The 18,722-nt window shown below is 57.2% G+C and overlaps 1 protein-coding gene across 5 annotated transcripts in view; it reads left to right on the plus strand.

Annotated features, from left to right (window-relative positions):
- The window catches only part of SH3PXD2A (SH3 and PX domains 2A), a 246,985-nt gene that overhangs the window by 206,565 nt on the left and 21,698 nt on the right, over positions 1-18,722 (plus strand). For all 5 annotated transcript variants that reach the window (XM_081228410.1, XM_081228406.1, XM_081228407.1 and 2 more), the window contains 2 exons: positions 10,596-10,709; positions 14,947-15,030. In XM_081228410.1, coding sequence (XP_081084536.1) covers positions 10,596-10,709; positions 14,947-15,030 — 198 coding nt within the window. The remainder of the gene's footprint in view (positions 1-10,595; positions 10,710-14,946; positions 15,031-18,722) is intronic.

Below are 18,722 nucleotides of genomic sequence, written 5' to 3' on the forward strand. Positions count from 1 at the left end.
CTCCGCGTCTTTCAGGGTTGCTCATGGTGGCCTGGCAGGCTCTCGGTCAAGTGCTCTCTGGCCTTTTCTCACGCCAGCTATGCAAGCTCGCGGAGGGCAGCTGTCCGTGCCGCGTCCATCTCCGCCTTGCGGCCATTTGCCCACCACCCTCCCGGTCAGCACCCTCCAGTGTGAGCCCCTGACTCCGGAGGGGAAACGCCGAGCTTCGGACAGGTGCCCCACAGGCCCCCTTCCCCGTAGAGCCACGCAGTCTGCGCCCGCACTCAGTCTCTTCCAACTTCCCTCTTTCTTACTCTCCCTCTTGCCTGGAACATCAGGGGAAACACCCTTTTGTTGCCCTGAACATTTTTTCAGGGATCCACGTGTGAGACTTTAACCTTCCTGTCGTGATTCTGAGAGGTCCACACCTCCCTCCTCTGTTTTTCTCGCTGCCGCCCCTCCCTGCATCTGAATGCCTCACTCACCCTGCAGAGCCACGTCTCGCCCACCGTTTGCATCCTTTACAATCATGGCAGAAAATACCTTGTTGCAATCCTACCCTCCTGAGCCACCATCTGTCCAGGGTAGGTGGAGGACAGTGACGTTGAAGGTGATTGCCCCTCTCACCGTCATCTGGAAGAATCCCCACCGTGGAGCATGGTGAGCATTACTGGTTAGGGCTGCATGTACTCCCATCACCTGCCCATCCTGTTCCTCCCGCCAGATTGCCGTCTCCCCTCCCTCCTTCCCTCCAGATTTAATCTGAGGTTCAGTTTAGGTCTCCTCTCTTCTAAGAGTTCTTCCCTGACTACTCAGTTTCATCTCTGATGTCTGCAGTTTCCTCAAATGTTGCATCAACAATCACTGTGTCTATGGCATGAGGCTGCCTGGGTTGCCCTGTCCCCGCCCCCAACCTGTGCCAAGCACAGAACCAGATCTTCAGTAGAGACCTTCTAAGGTCAAGGCCATGTAACAGTGACACCAAGAGGCTTTCTCTCCAAGAAACTCCAGACACCTAAGACCACCTGCCTCCCTGCCCAGCCCTGATACCAGTCATTGAGAGGCATTGAGGTCTTGGTTCCTTCTTTAAAATTCGCTGTGGTTTGCACTTAAACTTTAGTGATAGCTCTTGGGTGCGCCTTGCCAGGGACCAGGCACTATTCAGAACCCTTTTCATAGATTTACTCATCCACCAATACAGTGAGATGTGGGCATACTATAGGTCCATTTTACAGTTGAAGAAATTGAGGCGATTGCTCAAAATCATGAAGCTCTAGTAAGCAGCAGAGCTGGGATTTAAACCCAGGCAACCTCACTCCAGAGCCCTTGCTTAAAGACATGATTCTCCTCTACCCATCGTTTTCGCATGTCCCCCCTCTCTGCCTTCTGCTGGGTGCCTCGCTCATGACCTTGGCCTGCCCAGACCCAGCGCTGGACTTCTGGGCTCGTCCAGTGCGGTGGGCAGGCTGGAGCAGGGCTGGGGGAGGAGTGGCAGCGGCCCAGTTCTTGCTGTCTTCTTGCCACGGATCTACAGAGCCTTCCAAACTGTGACGTAACAGCCTGTGCTAATGGTCTTGGAATTCAGGCCTCAGGCGCCATGGGAAGGTTCTGGGGCCCTGGTGGCCTGAGAGCCCCATCTGGGGGAAGGGGAGGCTGTGGGCAACAGAGAGGAGGGTAGGGGCCAGAGGTGGGACCAGAGGAATGGGTCAGGCAGGAAGGCAGGGGCTGTGGAGGTACTTTGGGAGGGACTAGGGGAGCCTCTCCAAGGAGGCGGGTGACTAGGAGGGACCGTCACCCGCTCCTGTTTGCTTTGGACTGTAGAGGCCACGTGCTGTGAGCTGGAGTGTGTCTTGGCAAGAGGCTGCAGTGACAGAGCCTTCTGACCAGGGGAGGCCTGGCCCAGGGTGGCCTCCTTTCATTGTTCTTAAAGGCACAGCATGCCGTGGACATCCTGCACTTCCCACATCTCTGGCCGCTCTCAGGTAGATGCCTCAGATCTGCCCCAAGGTTATGGGAGGGGGGATCAGGGCAGAAGCGGTCCCTTAAGGCTTAGCCTTGTGCCAGGTGTAGTGTGGCCAGGTGGGCAGGGCTGGTGACATGTGCCTGGCCAGGCCCCCTTAGCCCCCTTCGTCCTCAGCATCTCCCCTCCGTCCACCATTCGGTGCCCCCAAATTCTTCATCCCCTCCTCCAAACCACTCCAAGGAAAGGACACGAGAATGCCTGGACATTTCACTCTCACGGAGGGGCCAAAGCCTGAGCCAAGCGTACACGGAGAATGGGGGCAGGTATTCGAGGCCTGGGACTGTGCCTCTGCTCCTGGCTCCTCACCCCTTGCCCGCCTGCACACGGAAGCCCTCGCATAGGCCTGGGCATACAGTAGCACTGCACACACAGATACTCTGGGTTAGACCACGTGAAGGACCAGGCGGGGAAGAAAAGGCAGGCTCGGAGGTTACCTCAAGGCTGCTGTGTTCCAGACTCTGCCCAGTCTGTCTCATCCTGCCCACTATCCTCTGGGTGGGCGCCCAGGGCTAGTGGGAGGCAGCCCAGCCTTCTCGCTGGCCCCAGCGCCAGTGCACAGGTTGTGTCTGTGCCCATCTTGGGTGCCGTGCAGGGGGAGATAGAGGAGGAGAGCCTGAGTCCTGACTGTGGGTTGTTCTCTGCAGCGTCCCGATGCCTAGAACAGGGCTTGGCACATGCCAGGTGCTCAGTAAAGGTTGGTTGTTGAGTACACCATGTGTCTTCAATACACCAGCCCAAGTGCACCACAGGATGCCAGGCAACCCTATGGGCAGCTCATACTATTTTTTAATTAATTGATAAATTAAATTTTTTTGGCTGTGTTGGGTCTTCATTTCTGTGCAAGGGCTTTCTCTAGTAGCGGCGAGCAGGGGCCACACTTCCTCGTGGTGCGCGGGCCTCTCACTGTCGCGGCCTCTCTTGTTGCGGAGCGCAGGCTCCAGACGCGCAGGCTCAGTAGTTGTGGCTCACGGGCTTAGTTGCTCCGTGGCACATGGGATCTTCCCGGACCAGGGCTCGAACCCGTGTCCCCTGCATCGGCAAGCAGATTCTCAACCACTGCGCCACCAGGCAAGCCCCCAGCTCATACTGTTGCGGTAAGGTCAGCCCTGTTCCCGGTCACCAGTGAGTACGTGGTGAAGCCAGGATCCAAACTGAGGTCTGTCTTGGAAGAGGGGCTAAGAGGTGCCTGCGGGCTGAGTCCTGGGGTGAGCAGGCTGGGGAGACCTCATGGAGGACGGCACCGCAAAGGACAGGGGCAGTTTCAGAGGGAGAAGGAGGAGCGGGGTCCCCCTCCCCCACCAGCTGTCTTGTTCTAGTCGGAGCTGTGACCTCAGAGGACTTTATTCACATTCTGATTGCATGCAGCTGGCCTCCTCTGGCCCTAATGAGCTCATTATCCACTCTCATTAAGGAGGCCATTGTGGCCTGGTCACCCTGGGGACAACAGTGACCTGGGAGTGCCCATCACTTCCTGCCACCCATGGCCAGGCTCAGCCCCCTTCTAGAGAGGCTAAGGCCCCCAGTCCCTCTCCCAAGTCCTCCCATCCCCTCCCTCTGTCTCCATCTCTGACTCCCTGTGTGTGTGTCCATGCCTCACTCTGTTTCTAGCTCCACCCTTTCCACCCCAGTTAGAGTCAGTTTGAAAGGGCTTTGAAATTGGCCCAACAGCTAAGGACTACGCTCAGCCTGGACAGAGGGAGAGCCTGCCTTCTGGGCCCGAGCTTTTGCCTGCTGTGGCTGAGGGGCTCCCTGCCCCACCTGGTGTGGGGAGTCCTCCAGCGCTGCCCTGAGCTGGAGGTGCTGGCCAGGCCACCCGGTGCTGCCTTCTCCCACCCTCGGCCCCTGAGCCATTGTGAAGTGGGTTATAGTGAGTCCCACTGAGCCGGTCGGATGCTATGACAGGTGACCTTGACCTTGCTGTTCTTTCTGGGCCTTTGCCTCCTGGAGAGGGCTGGGCCCTGGCCTATAGGCCAGCCTCGCTGAATTCTGTTCTTCCCTGGCACTGTGGACACGCGGTCCTCACAGAAGGAGAGGCCAGCATGAGGCGGCTCTCGGACGCTTGGCCAGTTCAGCTCCCAGACAATGTCCCCAGCCCGGGGGCTTAGCCTGGAGCTGCCAGAAGGAAGCCTTTTCCTGTACGTCCGGCATCTGAATGCTCCTGGACATCAGCTTGCAGTTTCCCATTCAAAAGAATGGACATGGTAGCCCTCTCTTGCCCCGTCTGGGGGGCATCTCAGCATAAGGCACTCCAGCTGGGAAGACCTACCTGAGCAGTGGCCTGGCTGGCGCTGGTAGAGCATGGCTGCCGGGCTGGGGTGCCAGGGCGTGTAAGGGGCCTCCCAGCTAGCCCAGGCCCCTTGGGGGCTCTCCACTAAGTCCTCTGCCCTCACAACAAAAAAGAGCCTGCTCCCCTCTTGCCTGGGAACCAGGGTTGACCTCTTGGGAAAAGGCCAAGTCTGGCAGCCTGTCGGGGAACAACTGGCCCCAACTGGGCACAGGTGTGGCCACTTCATCAGTCCAAAGCTCAGTCCTTTAGTAAAACCTTGCTGAATTTCCTTTCCCAAGAACGGAGGCTAGGAGGATAGAAGAGGAAGGGTAGCAGAGGCCAGCTTGGAGTTTGGATCCATCTTCCGAGGATGTGAGATATTGTGGCTCAGGCCGGTCCCTGGGCATCCACGAGTGCTGGCCACCTTACCTCCCACGTCCTATGGCTTTAGTCCTTCATTCAGTAAAGCTCATGGCTTCCATTTAATGGGCGCCTGCTGGTGTGCCAGACCCCACGCAATGTTCTTTATCTCATCCTCACGCTAGCCTGTGTGGTAGTCTTACCATTTTACAGATGAAGAAACCAAGGCTCAGAAAGGTGAGGTCACTTTCTTGAGGCCACAGAGCATGGAAGTGGCAAAGATGGGATTCAGAGTCAGATCTTTGGCTCCAGCACTTAGGCGCTGTGCCTCAGTTTCCTCATCTGCTGTTCTGCTTGCTGCAAGCTCAGCTCTGCCCTAGAGACAAAATCGACGAGATACTTAGAGTCCCAACAAGACTTATCCTCAGAGTGCATAAGCTGCTGTGAATTGTGGGGGTGATGCTTTGGACGCTATTGGGACTTGGGGGTCAGTTAGGGAGGGCTTCCTAAAGGAGAAAGGAGGCTGTAGGACCTCTGTGCTGGGGAGCTGTGTGAGCTGAAGGACAGGAGCCAGGCCGAGGGGGCCCTGAGACATGTAGGGCAAGGAGGAAAACCCCAGGGACATCTCCCCCCGGCCCCATTTCCCACCATGCTTGCTTTCATGCATTGCATCAGCTGAGAAAAGAGCACGCCATATTGCAAAAGATAGCGCCTTCCATTCTTCTGAACCCCCTGAAGACAGTCCCCAAATTCCATAGATAGCAGTAAACACACACACATGTCAGTTCACCAAGCTGTATTGAGTACCTCCTGCCACACTCCTTGGGCACACACACCACCTGGCCACCCATGGATGCTGACTCGGTTAGTCTAGAATACCAAATACCCACCACCACCCTGATCAGAGCTCAGGGTTTTCAGCTCCTACTCTGTGCTAGGCCCCAGGCTAAGCTACTTATGTCTCATCTGTTCATTTCAACAACCTTGGGAGGTGGGCTCAGTTTATTACTCCCATATCAGAGAGGAGAGACTGAGGCTCAGAAAGGTTTCGTAATTTTCCCCAAATCACACAGCTAGGAAGTTGCATGCCAGGACTTGAATTTGAGTCTTTCTGACCCTAGATTCCTAATTATTACCCTCTACCCCCAGAGGATCCTCACCTGTAGACACAGACTCTCAAACCTGCGACTGGACTCATGGTGTACGCACAGAAAGCAAACGCTCAGCAACGTGGACATACCCACTCACAGGTGGCACATATATAAAGCACCAGTATTCAGGGACACTTGTTCTCAGGGAGTCACCTCTGCGCTTTTGCGTACCACAGATGTGCACCTACTCCACTTCTGTGGTGGTTAAGAATATGGGTCGTGAAGCTGGACTGCTTGGTTTTGAGTCCAGCTCTGCGTCTTCCTAATTGTGATCTATTCTGCCTCAGTTTCCACGTCTGTCAAGTGGGGATGATGACGATAGTAAAACATAAGGTTCTTGAAGATGAAATCAAGTAATGTGTGTAACGTTAGCTCCTGACAGAGTGTCTTCTCAGCATCTGACCATAATCATCATCATGTGATGCATGTACAGACACACCTCTGTTCTAGGTGCACAGGCAGCCATCCACGCATGTGTGTGTGGACATAACCTACCTCCCACTATGTGCCTCTGCAGGAACAAGGACATGGTGTGTGCTGGAGGGGAGCCTGGGAGCCCTGAGGGCTGGCTGACGTCTGAGTCCTCTTGGCCAGCTGGGCTGCCCCCACGGTGGTTCAGGTTCTAATTGCTCCTTGGTGGAGCAGCAGTGACCTTGGTCAGGAGCCCCAGTTGCAGCATTTGACGTCTGAGCTGCTGACATCTGGGAGAGGCCTGTCAGCAGCTGTAGGTGGGTGCAGGCCCCGGGAGCCTCCCCCAGAGGCCCAACTGTGTGACTCACGCCAGGGCTCCCAGGAGGTCTGCGTGTAGCTGGGTAGGCACCTCTGCCCCTGTTCAGCCACACCTGTCTGGGCAGTGACTGAGCCTGTCCACCTTTGCTTCGCGGAGGTGCCTACAGCCCAGCCAGTGGTGAGCTCTTCTCTGCAGGGCCTGGTGCGGGAGGGACCTGAGACTTGAAGCCACACAGCCCAGCTCTGCGTGTGTCAGGGCTGGAGTGGAAGTCCAGGCCAGTGTTCTCGGGCAAGGTCGGCAGGTCCACAAAGCCGTGAGGATGGTGAGAGTCTCAGCCCCAAGTCTTGGGAGTGCAGCAGGAGAATAGGATCCTAAGTTGCTGCCCTGGGGTGCGATGATCACAGTCAGCCAGTAATGTGGCCCACGCTCCATAGAAACTCGTGATGCAACAGAGATTTTGAGGTGGGAAGGACTCAAGACAGCCCTGGCACCTCCAAGAGGCACCCAGGTGGTGTGAGGCTCAGACCATCGTGCTGCCCTGCCCATTGGGCACCTCGGCCACACTCTCGGACCCTCGGCAAGTCCCTGCCCAGCTCACCCTGAGTGCCAGGCCTATGCAGCAGAGGTAGGAGGAGGGCCAGCCCTGCCCTGCCCCTGGGAGATTCTCTGCACGGACAAGTCCAGATCCATCCCTCCATCACTCATCTCTGGCTCCTGGGGGGAAGGAGGGAACAGAAAGTACATGGAAGGTTCCAAAAGTGTGAAGTTAGGAGGGAGGGGAAACGATGCGACCAGCAGAAAAGAGCCCTAAATCCTGGGATTATGAGGCCCTTGGAGCCAAGGTGAAAGGTCCATGCAGGGCCCTGGTCTGGAGATGGCCATGGGAAGAGGTCAGGAGAGGGGACAGCAAGAGGTCAGCAGGCTGGTGGGCTTGCTTCACACATGTGAGGACACAGACAAGCTTGGCTGGGACTGATGGAGAAATCCCCTGCAAGCCCTCCTGGTACCCATGGAGGGGCTTGCCTCCTTCACCTCTGCTGAAGATGACTTTGGAGCCCAGATTCCAGAAGTAGAGAGAGGGCTTAGGAGACAGTCAGCCCAGCCATCAGGAGATCACCAATCGCCTTCTTTCCTGGGAAGCCATGGGGTCACACAAGGAAAGGAAAGACTGTGCTCCCACTGAGACAGCAAGTAGGTTGTTTCAGAGGGTGGAGTTGGTGGTGGACACACCTTGGTGTAGAAAGAGAGGCTGAGAGGGGCTGGGCATGGGAGAGATCTTGGCAAATCCTCCACAAGACACATGCATCCAACCTCCGCTGTTTCTCCAGGCACATCCCTGTTCTGTCTGATGACAGTAAGGTCCCTGGCCCCAGCCTGGGCCCATCCTGGGGAAACCCTCTCCTGGGAAGAGCTTCCCTTTGAGACTAGGCCTTCAGGGCACTTCCTTGGCCTACTGGGACTTGGCTTGGCTTTGGAGGCTGGGACTGGTCTTTCATCTCCCCAGACACAGTTTGGTGAGGGTCTGGAGGGTGTGGTAACCAAAACCTTTGAGCTTTTGGCATTGGGACCTGGACCTGGGCAGGCATGTGAGAGCCTCAGCCTTCCAGACCCTCCCAAAAGTGACTCCAAGTTGGGAATTGTGATGCCTGCTCTTTGGGGCTCTTGGAGCTTATCCTGTGAGCAGGAGGTCGGGGAGGGACCGCTTACCCAGAGTGGCTCAGAGGGCTTCATCCTTACATGCCAAAATCCGTGGTGGCAGGTGCCCAGTGGGCTTGGGTTTTGTTCTCCAGACTTGACTCATGACGGTGGACCTTCGATTATGAACCTTGCTAATTGCTGGGTAGGGGTGGCATTAGTGAGTGAGTGAAACCCGCTCTGGCTCAGTTGAACAGCCCAGGAAGGTCACTGGCTCACTGTAATTAGCAAGTCCAACAGAGCAGTCTAGCTTTAGCACACCTGCGCCCCAGGGTCCAGTGATGGTCATCAGGACTGACTTTCTCCATCTCCTGACTTTGTTTTATTGACTTAACTCTCAGGACGTCTCTTCCCACACATCCCTGCGATTCCTGGTTAACGTGGGATTTAGGGTTCAGGTCGCCAGAGCACCCATGTCAGTTCCTGGAAAAGTCCCTGAACCATTACAGTGTCCGGGGAAGTGGCAGACGAGTCAGAACGACTCCTGTGGCCTAGGAGGCGGGGCCGCAGGGCAGGAGCCTCTACGAGGTCGGGAGCTTGTCCCGTGGCCTCCAGTCGGGCTCTGTGGAAGAACACTGGGCCCGGGGCCTCTTGGCAGAGACTGTTGGGGTTCCTGAGAGTGTTCCCCCAGAGCCTGCGAGAAGGGGAGAAGACATCCCAGGCAGAGACCCCTCTGGCTTCTTTGGAGCCTCTCAGCCACAGCCTCCTGAGCAGCTGTGCTGCTGTGGCCTGGGCGTCAGGGAGGATGGCGGTGCTGCCCCAGGCAGGTAGGCCCAGGGGGTGCACGTGGCCGTGGGTGTTGTGAAGGTGGCCCACACCCATCCCACTTGGGGGAAGGACAAGGGAATTGACCTGAATCTGGCAGAGGGAGGGAAAGAAGGCATCTATCCCAGGTTCCGGAGGGGCAGTGACCCAGCTAAGGGCTGGACCACAGAAGTCCAGACCGTTGTTTGAGACTTTCTCTTAAACTTTTTTTTTGAAGACTTTGGTTTTTTTAGAGCAGCTTAGGTTCCCCGGAAAATTGAGTGGAAGGTACCGAGGTATCTCATATACACCTGCCCCCACGCACGCACAGCCTGCCCCATCCTCAACCTCCCGCACCAGAGTGGTGCATTTGTTACAACTGATGAACCTGCATTGACACATCCTAGTCACCCAGAGTCCCTAGTTTGCATTAGGGCTCGCTCTTGGTGCTAGACGTTCTGTGGGTGTGGACAAACGTAGAAGGACATGTGTCCAACATTATGGTATCATACAGCTGTCATGGTGTCTCATAGGTTTTGCAGAGCTGCTCACAGAGTGTTGTGGAACTTCCTGGGGAGGGTGGGGTGCAGTGGGCATTCAAGACTAGACCACAGGCTGTTTGCTCTCCAGGCCTGTGGCGTGGGGCATCGGAAGTTGAAGACCTAGGCGCTGACCCTGGGTGCTGAGGTCCTGTGCAGTGGTGGGACTTGGGTTGTCCGTCCCTCTCCATTGCTGTCATAGCAGCCCCCAGGCAGCCTCCACCACCTCCCAGGGCTAAGCCCAGCTGGGAACGCCTGGAGGTCCCCTTGTGCCCGTCCTTGGGCAGCCACTCACTGCTGTGGCCACGTGGTGATGGGGCCTCAGTGCTGGCCAGGGAGGAACCCTGGGCTCTCCTGACAGGCTCCAGTCCAGGTTTGGACATGCTGAGCTCTGTCATGGACAGAAAAGAGAACTGGTGCCACCAAGTTTGGAGTACTTTTGCTCAGCGTTTGTTTGAATGATGAATGAACGAGCCAGCAAAGGGGGAAGAAAATGAATGAGCCATTATCACTTGGCCACAGCCCTCAAGGGTCACTCAAGGGTGCAGTGCCCACTTACCGTGATTGAGTTGTCAACATACTGAAAAAAGGCAGCTGTGAGTAGCACTGATGTGAAAATACCACTGACCCGAGGTGGGGAGCAGGAGCAGTGACCCCTAGAACGTATCTGTGAGGCCTTTACCCCCAGGTGCCTTGAAAAGCAGAGAAAGTGGTCCAACTCCAGGTCACACCGGTGGTCCTAGTGGGCTTGAAAGACCCTACACTATCTCTGTGTTTGGTCGGAGCTCCCTTGACCTTTCCTGCAAGGTAACTTTCACGTGTTGGGCATATCATTGTGTCAATTTCATTTTCAATTTTTTTAATCAAATGTCTGTGTGAGTGGATTGCGATCCATCAGGCCCTCTTCTCAGGGAGCGTGTTGGTTTCTTCTTTCTCAGCGAGGAGCCTGGGCTCCAGGAGGCTGGACGTGGGCAAGCCGTTTGCCAGGCACCCAGGCCGTGGGGCTCTGTGCCCTCCCCTCCACGCTGCTTCTTCCCTCCTCGTCCTGGCCCCATCCACCTCTGCCATCTGCTGGGCTCTCATGGCTGCTCTCTTGTCCCCACTGCAGGCTGGTGGTTCGTGAGCACCTCTGAGGAACAGGGCTGGGTCCCTGCCACCTACCTGGAGGCCCAGAATGGTACTCGGGACGACTCAGATATCAACACCTCCAAGACTGGGGAAGGTAAGCTCCTGCGGGTTCAAGGGGTCGGGGAGATGATGCAGCTTTCCCACCCTTCTCCCTAAAACCATCAGAAACTCTAAAACGATATGGATCATGTTTCCCCCCTGCTTCTCCCAGGATCCCGTGTCACTGAGGCCAACCCACAAGCTCACCTCCTATGCCAGGTCTGTCCTTACTGGTCCCACATGGGGCTAAAATTAGAGGGGAGATTCCCATGGGGTGTGGATCTCAGGCTTTGGCAACTTTGGGGCAGAGATTGGGGAGAAGGGTCTTAGGGCTGGTCCCTGTCCCCACCAGCAGGCCTGGGTTCCTCTGGGGGTCCCCACAGAGATCCACCTTTGCCCCCCTCATCCCACACTGTGCTCTCTGCAACAGGGACGACCCCAAAGGGACTGTGTGCACACAACTTCCTGCCGTGCACAGCCTGTGCAGACATGGAGGGGTGCAGACATGGAGGGCAGGTGTGTGAATCATTTCTCAGTGTTGCAGGAACCCAGGGATGGCTCCAGCCCCTGCACCGTCAGCCTCTCTCCTTAGCTCTGCCCTGGTGAGGTTTTTCTGGGGTTTTCTCCAGTGCATTTCAAGGAGCCTGCCCCTCCTCCCAACCCCAGCCAGCACTGGCCTGTTCAGCCTATCCGTGGACTTGGGTATTCCCCAGAGCGGGCTGCCAGAGCCCAGCGAGTCTGAGCCACCCTGTTCCCGGCTGCCTGCTCCTAGTAACTTCCAAGCCTCCCTTAGTCTGGCAGCAGGAACGCTTGCCCTAACGGTCAGTGGGGACCGTCCAAATGGGCACATCTGAGAGCCAGGGGGATGTATGCCTGCCACCCGGGGCTCAGGCCACCTCCAGGCCTGCCCCTGCCCCACTCCCCCATTCCACACAGCCCAGGCCAAAATTAGCGGCCTGCCAAGCCCCAGCTCCGTATTCATCCTTCTCCCAAATGTCGGTTACTCGGCAGGCAGGCAGTTGGAGCCCCGCCCTTCCTCCCATGTAAATGCCGTATTTCAGTCCCTTGACCAGTACTGCAGCCCCTGCAGTGCATGTCTGCCTTGTGACAGGTTTCCAGAGACCAGGCCCCATTGAGAAGGGCTAGCACGTTCAGGCCAGGTACTCGGTCTTTCCTGGCTGCTCCCCGAGCCCAGGGGCTGAGCCTGTCCCCCATCTCATCTCTGGTTCCCTCGCACCTCTGCAGCGGTGCAGGGTCGTAGCCCCTGAGCTGGGTGCGGTCTGTTTTGTCTGCAGTCACCAGGCCTCACCTCCTATCCAGTTCCACATTCTGGGGGGTATCCCAGGGCTTTTCAGAAATAACAATCCCTAGAGTGTACCGAGGTCTCACTCACTCCTAGGTGTCTGCCCTGGTACTTGAAATGCCCTCACCACCCTGGGAAGGCTCTCTCACCATCTCCATTTTCCAGATGCAGGAACTGAGGCTGCAAATATTTAGATGTGTATTTGTCCTCATAAGGCTTGAGCCCTGGTCAGCCTCCTCCGCCAGTGGTCTTCCCACCGTGCCACATGCCTCTCCGTGAAGCATTTTCTTGAGCAAGTCTAGGAGGGTGTATGTGTGCCTATGTGTGTGGAATTGGAGCCCCACCTGAAAAGGTCATGCCAAGAGAGTAAGAGTGGAGACGTCAGGTAGATGCTGGAGGACCAGGACACCAAGTGGGCAGGAAGGAGCCTGAGAGGTGCGTGGGCACTGATGCCGCCAGGCTGGTTTGAAGAGAGATTGGGTGCTTTGCACAGAACAAGCAGTAACAGGTTATAGAGAATTTTGACCTCGATGGAGTAAGAACCAGGCAGCCAGTGGAGGTTCCGCCTTCAAGTGAGGGCGGGGGCGGGTGTGTATGTGCGCGTGCGCGTGTATGCTCAGGGCGAACCTCCTGATAATAGGTTCCTCTGCACACGTTGATAGGACCTGTGTGCCAGCACCCCTGGCAACATTTGGGCAGCTGTGAGTTCCATCATCACATCGTGGGCATCTCCCCGCAGCTGTACGGAAGGGCTCAGGACTCAGTACCCCAGCCCAAGGCCCAACAGCTGTGGTGTGTCCGCCAGTCTGCACTGGCAGCCATGTGGCTAAGAGATCAGCCCACCCTGGTCCCGTCTCTGGCCATCTCTACCCCAGCCCTGTTGCCATCCCATTGTAGGTCCCCTGAGCTCTATAGGCAGAAATTGGAAGCCTTCATCCCATCAGAGCTTCCCGAACAGCTCATGTTCCATTGCTTCATAAAGAAAAGAGGCTGTTTCGGTTTATTTCTATTATCAGATATTCTGGCATATGTTCATGTGTCTCCTGAAGCCAGGTGTGCTGTGGAGAATGCAGAAATGTTTCAGTAGGGGGCAGGAGGGCCGAGGTGGGGGCTGAGACCCTCTTGTCCATTGCTGATGAGGAGGGTCCAGGCCCGACGTTGGCAGGGTGCTTCAGTGAGGCGCATCACCTCAGAGGTGAGGAAGTGGAGGCCTAGAGGGTGTCACCTCCACGGAGTCCCCAGATCAGTTAGTGGCAGAGCCAAGACCCGAACCTGGGTCTCTGCCTGTGCCCTGCACCCTGCAGCCACCGGCAATGACCTGCCTTTCTCCCTGGACTGGCATTGGCCCCAGGGACCAGGACTTCTCCACTGTTGGTGCCTAAAGGGCGCAGGGTCTAGAGTCCAGGCTCCAGAGCCAGACTGCGTGGATTTGCGTGCCGCCTTGACACTCGGGTGTGTGACTCAGAGGGTTCCTGAACATCCCTGTGCCTCTGGCCTCCCATTTCTAGAATGGGGAGAGTGCCAGCTACGTGGGGCTTTTGTGAGGCTCCAGTGAGATGGTCTTGGTACCTGGTTTAAACCGGGTAAATGTCACTTACTGCTAAGGTGGCCCCAGGCTGGGCATCAGCTGAAGTGAAGCTCCTCTGCCCACAGAGAGACCAGGTGGACACACCCCCAGGAGGTCAGCTGTCCAGGTTCCTCCCGGTCTGACCTCACACGAGACCTCATCTCCATTCCACAGAGCCCGTCCAGTCCCTGTCTTATTTCACACCAGGGCAGGTGGTGTCAACCCCAAAGACAGATGAGGAAACAGAGGTTTAGGGAGGGATGGCAGCCTGCCAGGGTGACACAGTAACCTGGCAGTGCAGCCTGGACTGAATCCATACCCCTAACCTTTTGTCCAGGCCTCCTGCTTACAAGAAGCAGGTCAAAGAGGCTTCTCTTCTCCCTCTGGAAAAATAAGTACTTCCCAGGAGGCCCTGGGGGGATGTGGCTCAGTTGTGTCTGGACAGTTTGACTCTTAAGTGCTGGCCTCCCTCCCCCAGACCTGGGCAGCCTGGCACCCTCCTTCTGCAGTGCCAGCAGGTGGGGGCCCCGATCCACCTGGGCGTCCCATAGGAAGGCGGGGGGCATATGGAGCTGGTCCATAGCAGCCAGAGGACCTGTGCAGATGAAAGGAGTGCGGAGCAGTGAAAAGCTGGGAGGCAGGTCCTCCGTTGTCAGAAATCCAGTGGGTAGCATGTGGGGAAGGAACAGACCAAGGCCTGTGGCATCCTACTGTGTGTGCTTCACTCGGCATCATTTCTGAAGGATCAGCCCCGTGCCAGGCCCTGGGGACGCAGAGATGCAGAGTCTTAGCCCTCAACAGACTTGACCCATTGGGGGTGACTGAAAAAGCAAAGACATAAACCAACCCAGGATGGTGAGAGTTATAAGCCCCCCAAGGAAGAGACCCCACGTCTCTGCTGGGCACATTTATTCTTCTACCCGCAGTGCCTGGCCCGTGGTGGCAGGTTCACATGCAGGACTTGCTGAGTGAGTGGGGGCAGGGGAACAGGTGGATGTGAGCCCTGGTGGAGAGTGGGGCACACCCTCCTGGGAACCATCACTGCCCAGCATTGGTGGGAGCCATGTCCTCCCCCTAGGGCCGCAGCCAAGGGTCCTCCTTGCACTGGGCTGGAGCCAAGGCTCCTCTTCCCCTCTCAGGTGCTGGGATTCTAAATTCCTAGCCCCTCCCAGGCTCGGGGGCATAACCCGTGCAATTTGGCTTTGGTTGAGTTATTCCCCACCTGCCAGCGTCCTGCCACTGGTCAGATCCGCGCCCCTCCAGCAGGCATGTGCCACCGGGGCTCAGTCCAGGCGGTGAAGACCTGGGGGTGCGAACCTTCCCTCCCTCCATCCCTTCCCCACCCATCCCATCTCATACTCATGTCCATTCTCTCCGCCGGTTCCCGTCGGCCGCGTGTTCCATCGCCACCTCCCACACCAGTGTCCAAGAGACGCAAGGCCCATCTGCGGCGCCTGGATCGCCGGTGGACCCTGGGCGGGATGGTCAACAGGCAGCACAGCCGAGGTGACGATGCGGGGCCAGCTTCTGCTCACCCACAGCTGCCGCCTCTCTCTCTTTCACTAACACTTCTCCTCCTTCCTGGGCTCTGCTTCTCTCTGCCCTGTGGCCTCCTTACCCAGATTCACCAGCCAGACTTTCCTCTCACCTACTCTAGCTGGCGGGGGGGGGGAGGGGAGGCGGGAGGGGGGCGCAGGGGCCGCTTGGGAATCGGGGTGACAATGGGGGCAGCTCTGTCTTTGGCCAGCATCCTGGGGGCAGGGGTCATGGGACTTAGGACAGGATTATGGGGGCAGCTGGACTCTAAGAAAGGCCACATTTACCCTGAAGCTTCAGATTGAGAGAACTGAGCGTGTCTGGGTCTCTGCCTGGGCCGTGCCCCTCACCCCTGCCCTTCATTGCCTCCCTCCTCTGAGGAAGGGCTCCCTTGGCCAGAGCTATTCTAGCAATTACTTAGGGACAGTGTAGGAAGAAGGAGCAGCTCACAATCTCCTCATTCAGCTCCAGGGAAACTAGAGAAGGAACAAAACCCAGACACAGCCGGGCCCCAGGGCACAGCCTCAACAAGTTCTGATGGTGGGGTCAGGTCCAGCTGGGGGCTCCAGCAGCCCCAGCACTAGCTGTTGGGACTTGAGCCTGACCAAGACTATTCCAGGGAAGCCCCTGGCCTGCCATACAGGCTGATTAGGAACCAAGACGTTTGCCAGTCCAGGGCCTTTCCAACATCCAAGAGCTTGTGAGGCAGGGAAATTAGGGACAGGCCTCTGAACAAACCTCTAAACACCTCCAGAGCCCCAAGGCCAGTGGGTGGCCCATTTCTCCTGCCTCAAGGAGAGTGGAGGGTATGTGTTCCGGACGGTGACGGCACAGCCGGAGGGGTGTGTAATAAGCATTGGCTTTTCCAGAATTAGCAGGGATGCCCCATGACTCGCACCCTACCCCCAAAGCTTGTTCCTGAACCACTGTGAGACCCTGTTTTGGTATCTGCCCCAAGCCCCAGGCAGCAGCAAGCCTGGACTCAGGGGTGGCCACCACCCGTGTCTGGCTCAGCATCAGGCTCAGAGCGCTGGCTGCGAGGGGGCCCAGCTTGTCCTGAGGGTGGAGTGTGGGTTGGACCCTGGGTGCTGGCGCAGGGCAGGGGGCCAAGTCGTGGAAGCAGAGGGAACAGGCTGAATGTGAAGCAAAGGCACCCTAGAGGTAGGACGGGTGGGGCAGCATAGCTGGGGGGCCAGGCTGGGAAGCAGCCCTGAGCCTTGGCAGCAAAGGAGAGTGGGACACTGGCCTGGAAAAAGAGCAGGGTGGAAGGTTTGGCCTGTCCCCATCCCGTCCCACATCTGCTCCAAACACCATCACACACTGAACCCCAAACACACCTCTTGTCTCCACGACCACATGGACTCTTGGACACTTCAATCGGTGAAGCATGACCGCCAGCACACAACCCCGAGAGCCACGGGCGTGGCCACGGTACAGTGTCCCATCCAGGCCCTACACAGCTGCACGTCTGCGGTCCCGTGCACACAGCCACTCACAGTACACACTTACGCACCCTCGCGTAGACCATTCCACGTTTGCATTATTTACACAGTCACAGATGCATTATCCACACAACCGCATCATAGGTACACCTCTGCAGCTACCCCCCAAGTACACGTACAGCTTCGTATGCGGTCTCGTATACATACCTCCTATACCACGTGTATATCGGCAACAGTATTTACAGTTATAAACATAACATGATGTAAGTAGACACAGATACCCAACTAAATGCATAATTCTATGGCCAGCCACACATTTGTAAGTATGTAAGCAAATGCAGGCCCACGACTTCTCTCTCTTGAATAAGAGACCTAAACAACATCATTTCCCAGTCTTAGCCCTAAGTTAAATTAGGGCTAAGTTAAATCAGGCAGCCAAGAAAAACTTGCAGGAAGTTGGCTGGGAGAAACTTCACTGCAAACAGCCGAGCTGACGAGGGGGGAACAGGCAGTGGGTCGTATATAACTAGACAAGAGAAAAGCAGTGCTTCCCCGGGGCCTCCACTCCCCCAGTCCCAGAGCCAACCAGGCCTCTGGAATCAAAAGGCCTCTTGCATCGGGGTTGGGTAAGTTGTAGGGACTGGGAGGGGAGCCAGGGAGACTGCTGACGGAGGGGAAAGTGTTTGGAAAGGGGAGGCGTCTGTGGTTTGGAAACAGCAGGGCTCTCCAGCCCCTGCTTTCAAAACCAGAACAGGCCCGGCCACCTACCCACCCCGTGGGCGGCCTGGCCAGCCCTCCCTGGGGCGAGGTGGCAACCGTCCTTCCAGGGTATATCGGAGTGACCTTGGCGTCAGCACCTCCCAGAAGCCCAGAGGTGCCCCCCAGAGCTCCCAGGCCCCTTCCCTCAACTTGATTCCTAAGGGGCGTCTCTTCTAGAGACCCCAAGCAACGCAAACGACTCAGCCCCCTCCCCCCAACCAAGGTCATTTCCTTCAGTCTGGGTATCCTCCTGTCTGGCCCCCTAAGGTGGGGTTTGTGGCCCCTGTTCAGTGGAGGGGCTGCCTCTGCTTTCCCCCCAGGGAAACCTGTGAGGAGGGAGCTGAGACCCACAAGGCACGCGGCCACACATAGGTAACCCACACCTTCGTCATCCCAGCCAAACGTGGCGGAAAACCGAGCCCCCAAACACACCAGCTGGAGGGGTTGCCCTGCCTGGGACCAGGGCTCTGAATTCTCACCTCCTGGAACCTACAGTGCCAGGGTAGGACGAGCCTCCAAGCCAGCCAGATCTCTTCCTGGGAGCATACACTCCCAGACATCTGTTCACATCAGCCCCAGGGCCACCATGAAGAGGGCTTTGTGCAGGAGCAGCTCAGCTTTCCTGAGTAAAACGGACGTCCTTGGTTCTGCCCACCAGGAGGGGCAGGGGAACGCAGGATGCTTACATGGCCCTCGGGGCTCTGTCCTCAGCACGCACACTGGGGACTGGGGAGGCTGGTGCTGGGGCCTGGCCCCCACGACGCAGTCTAGGCCCTGTCCTCTGCCGTGGGGCAGAGGAGGGCTCCTCTGATCTGCCCAAGAGAAAGGCTGTAATTTTTCTCTGCAAAAGTAACTTTGCCTAGGGAAACTTTAATGATGGCTTCCTGCACGAACCACAGGCTTTTAAAAATAGCCCAACTGAGCAAAGGCAAAATGTGGAGCCCAGGCCTCGGCTCACCCGAGCGTCAGAACCCTGGGTCCCTGGGGCCTGGCGCTGCCGCTCCGGCCACCACCCGGGCCAGGATTTACGGTGTCCCGCTGGAAAATGGAGCGAGACCAGGAATAGGCGGGAGCGCAGGGGGCTGGACTATAAAACACGGACCTTCTCAAAGGCCCGAGTCAGTATCTGGCAGGGCCAGGTTCTCAGGCGGTCTTGGCGGCTCTCCCCAGCATGGCTGGATTGGAATCTGAAAGCTTCCAGGAGCGAGTTGACGCTGAGAAAGGCTTGCATTTGAGAAGAGCGTGCTGAACTGTGGAGGCTCCCGTGGGGCATCACCTACCTTTTGCCCTTTGGCAGCCTTTCAGATTCGGCCAGCAGCCCGCCAGCTCTGTCCTTGCGGCCTGGCAGGGCAGCTGCCTCCATCCCAGAGGAAGCTGCTATCTCCGCCCGGCACAGGGCCGCAGACAGGACCCTGATAATCTAGGGAAGAATGAACAGATGGCCCTCCTGAGCAGGGGGTT

Source organism: Mesoplodon bidens, assembly GCF_964165515.1.
Source record: "Mesoplodon bidens genome assembly, chromosome: 1".
In the NCBI taxonomy this organism is placed as follows: Eukaryota; Metazoa; Chordata; class Mammalia; order Artiodactyla; family Ziphiidae; genus Mesoplodon; species Mesoplodon bidens.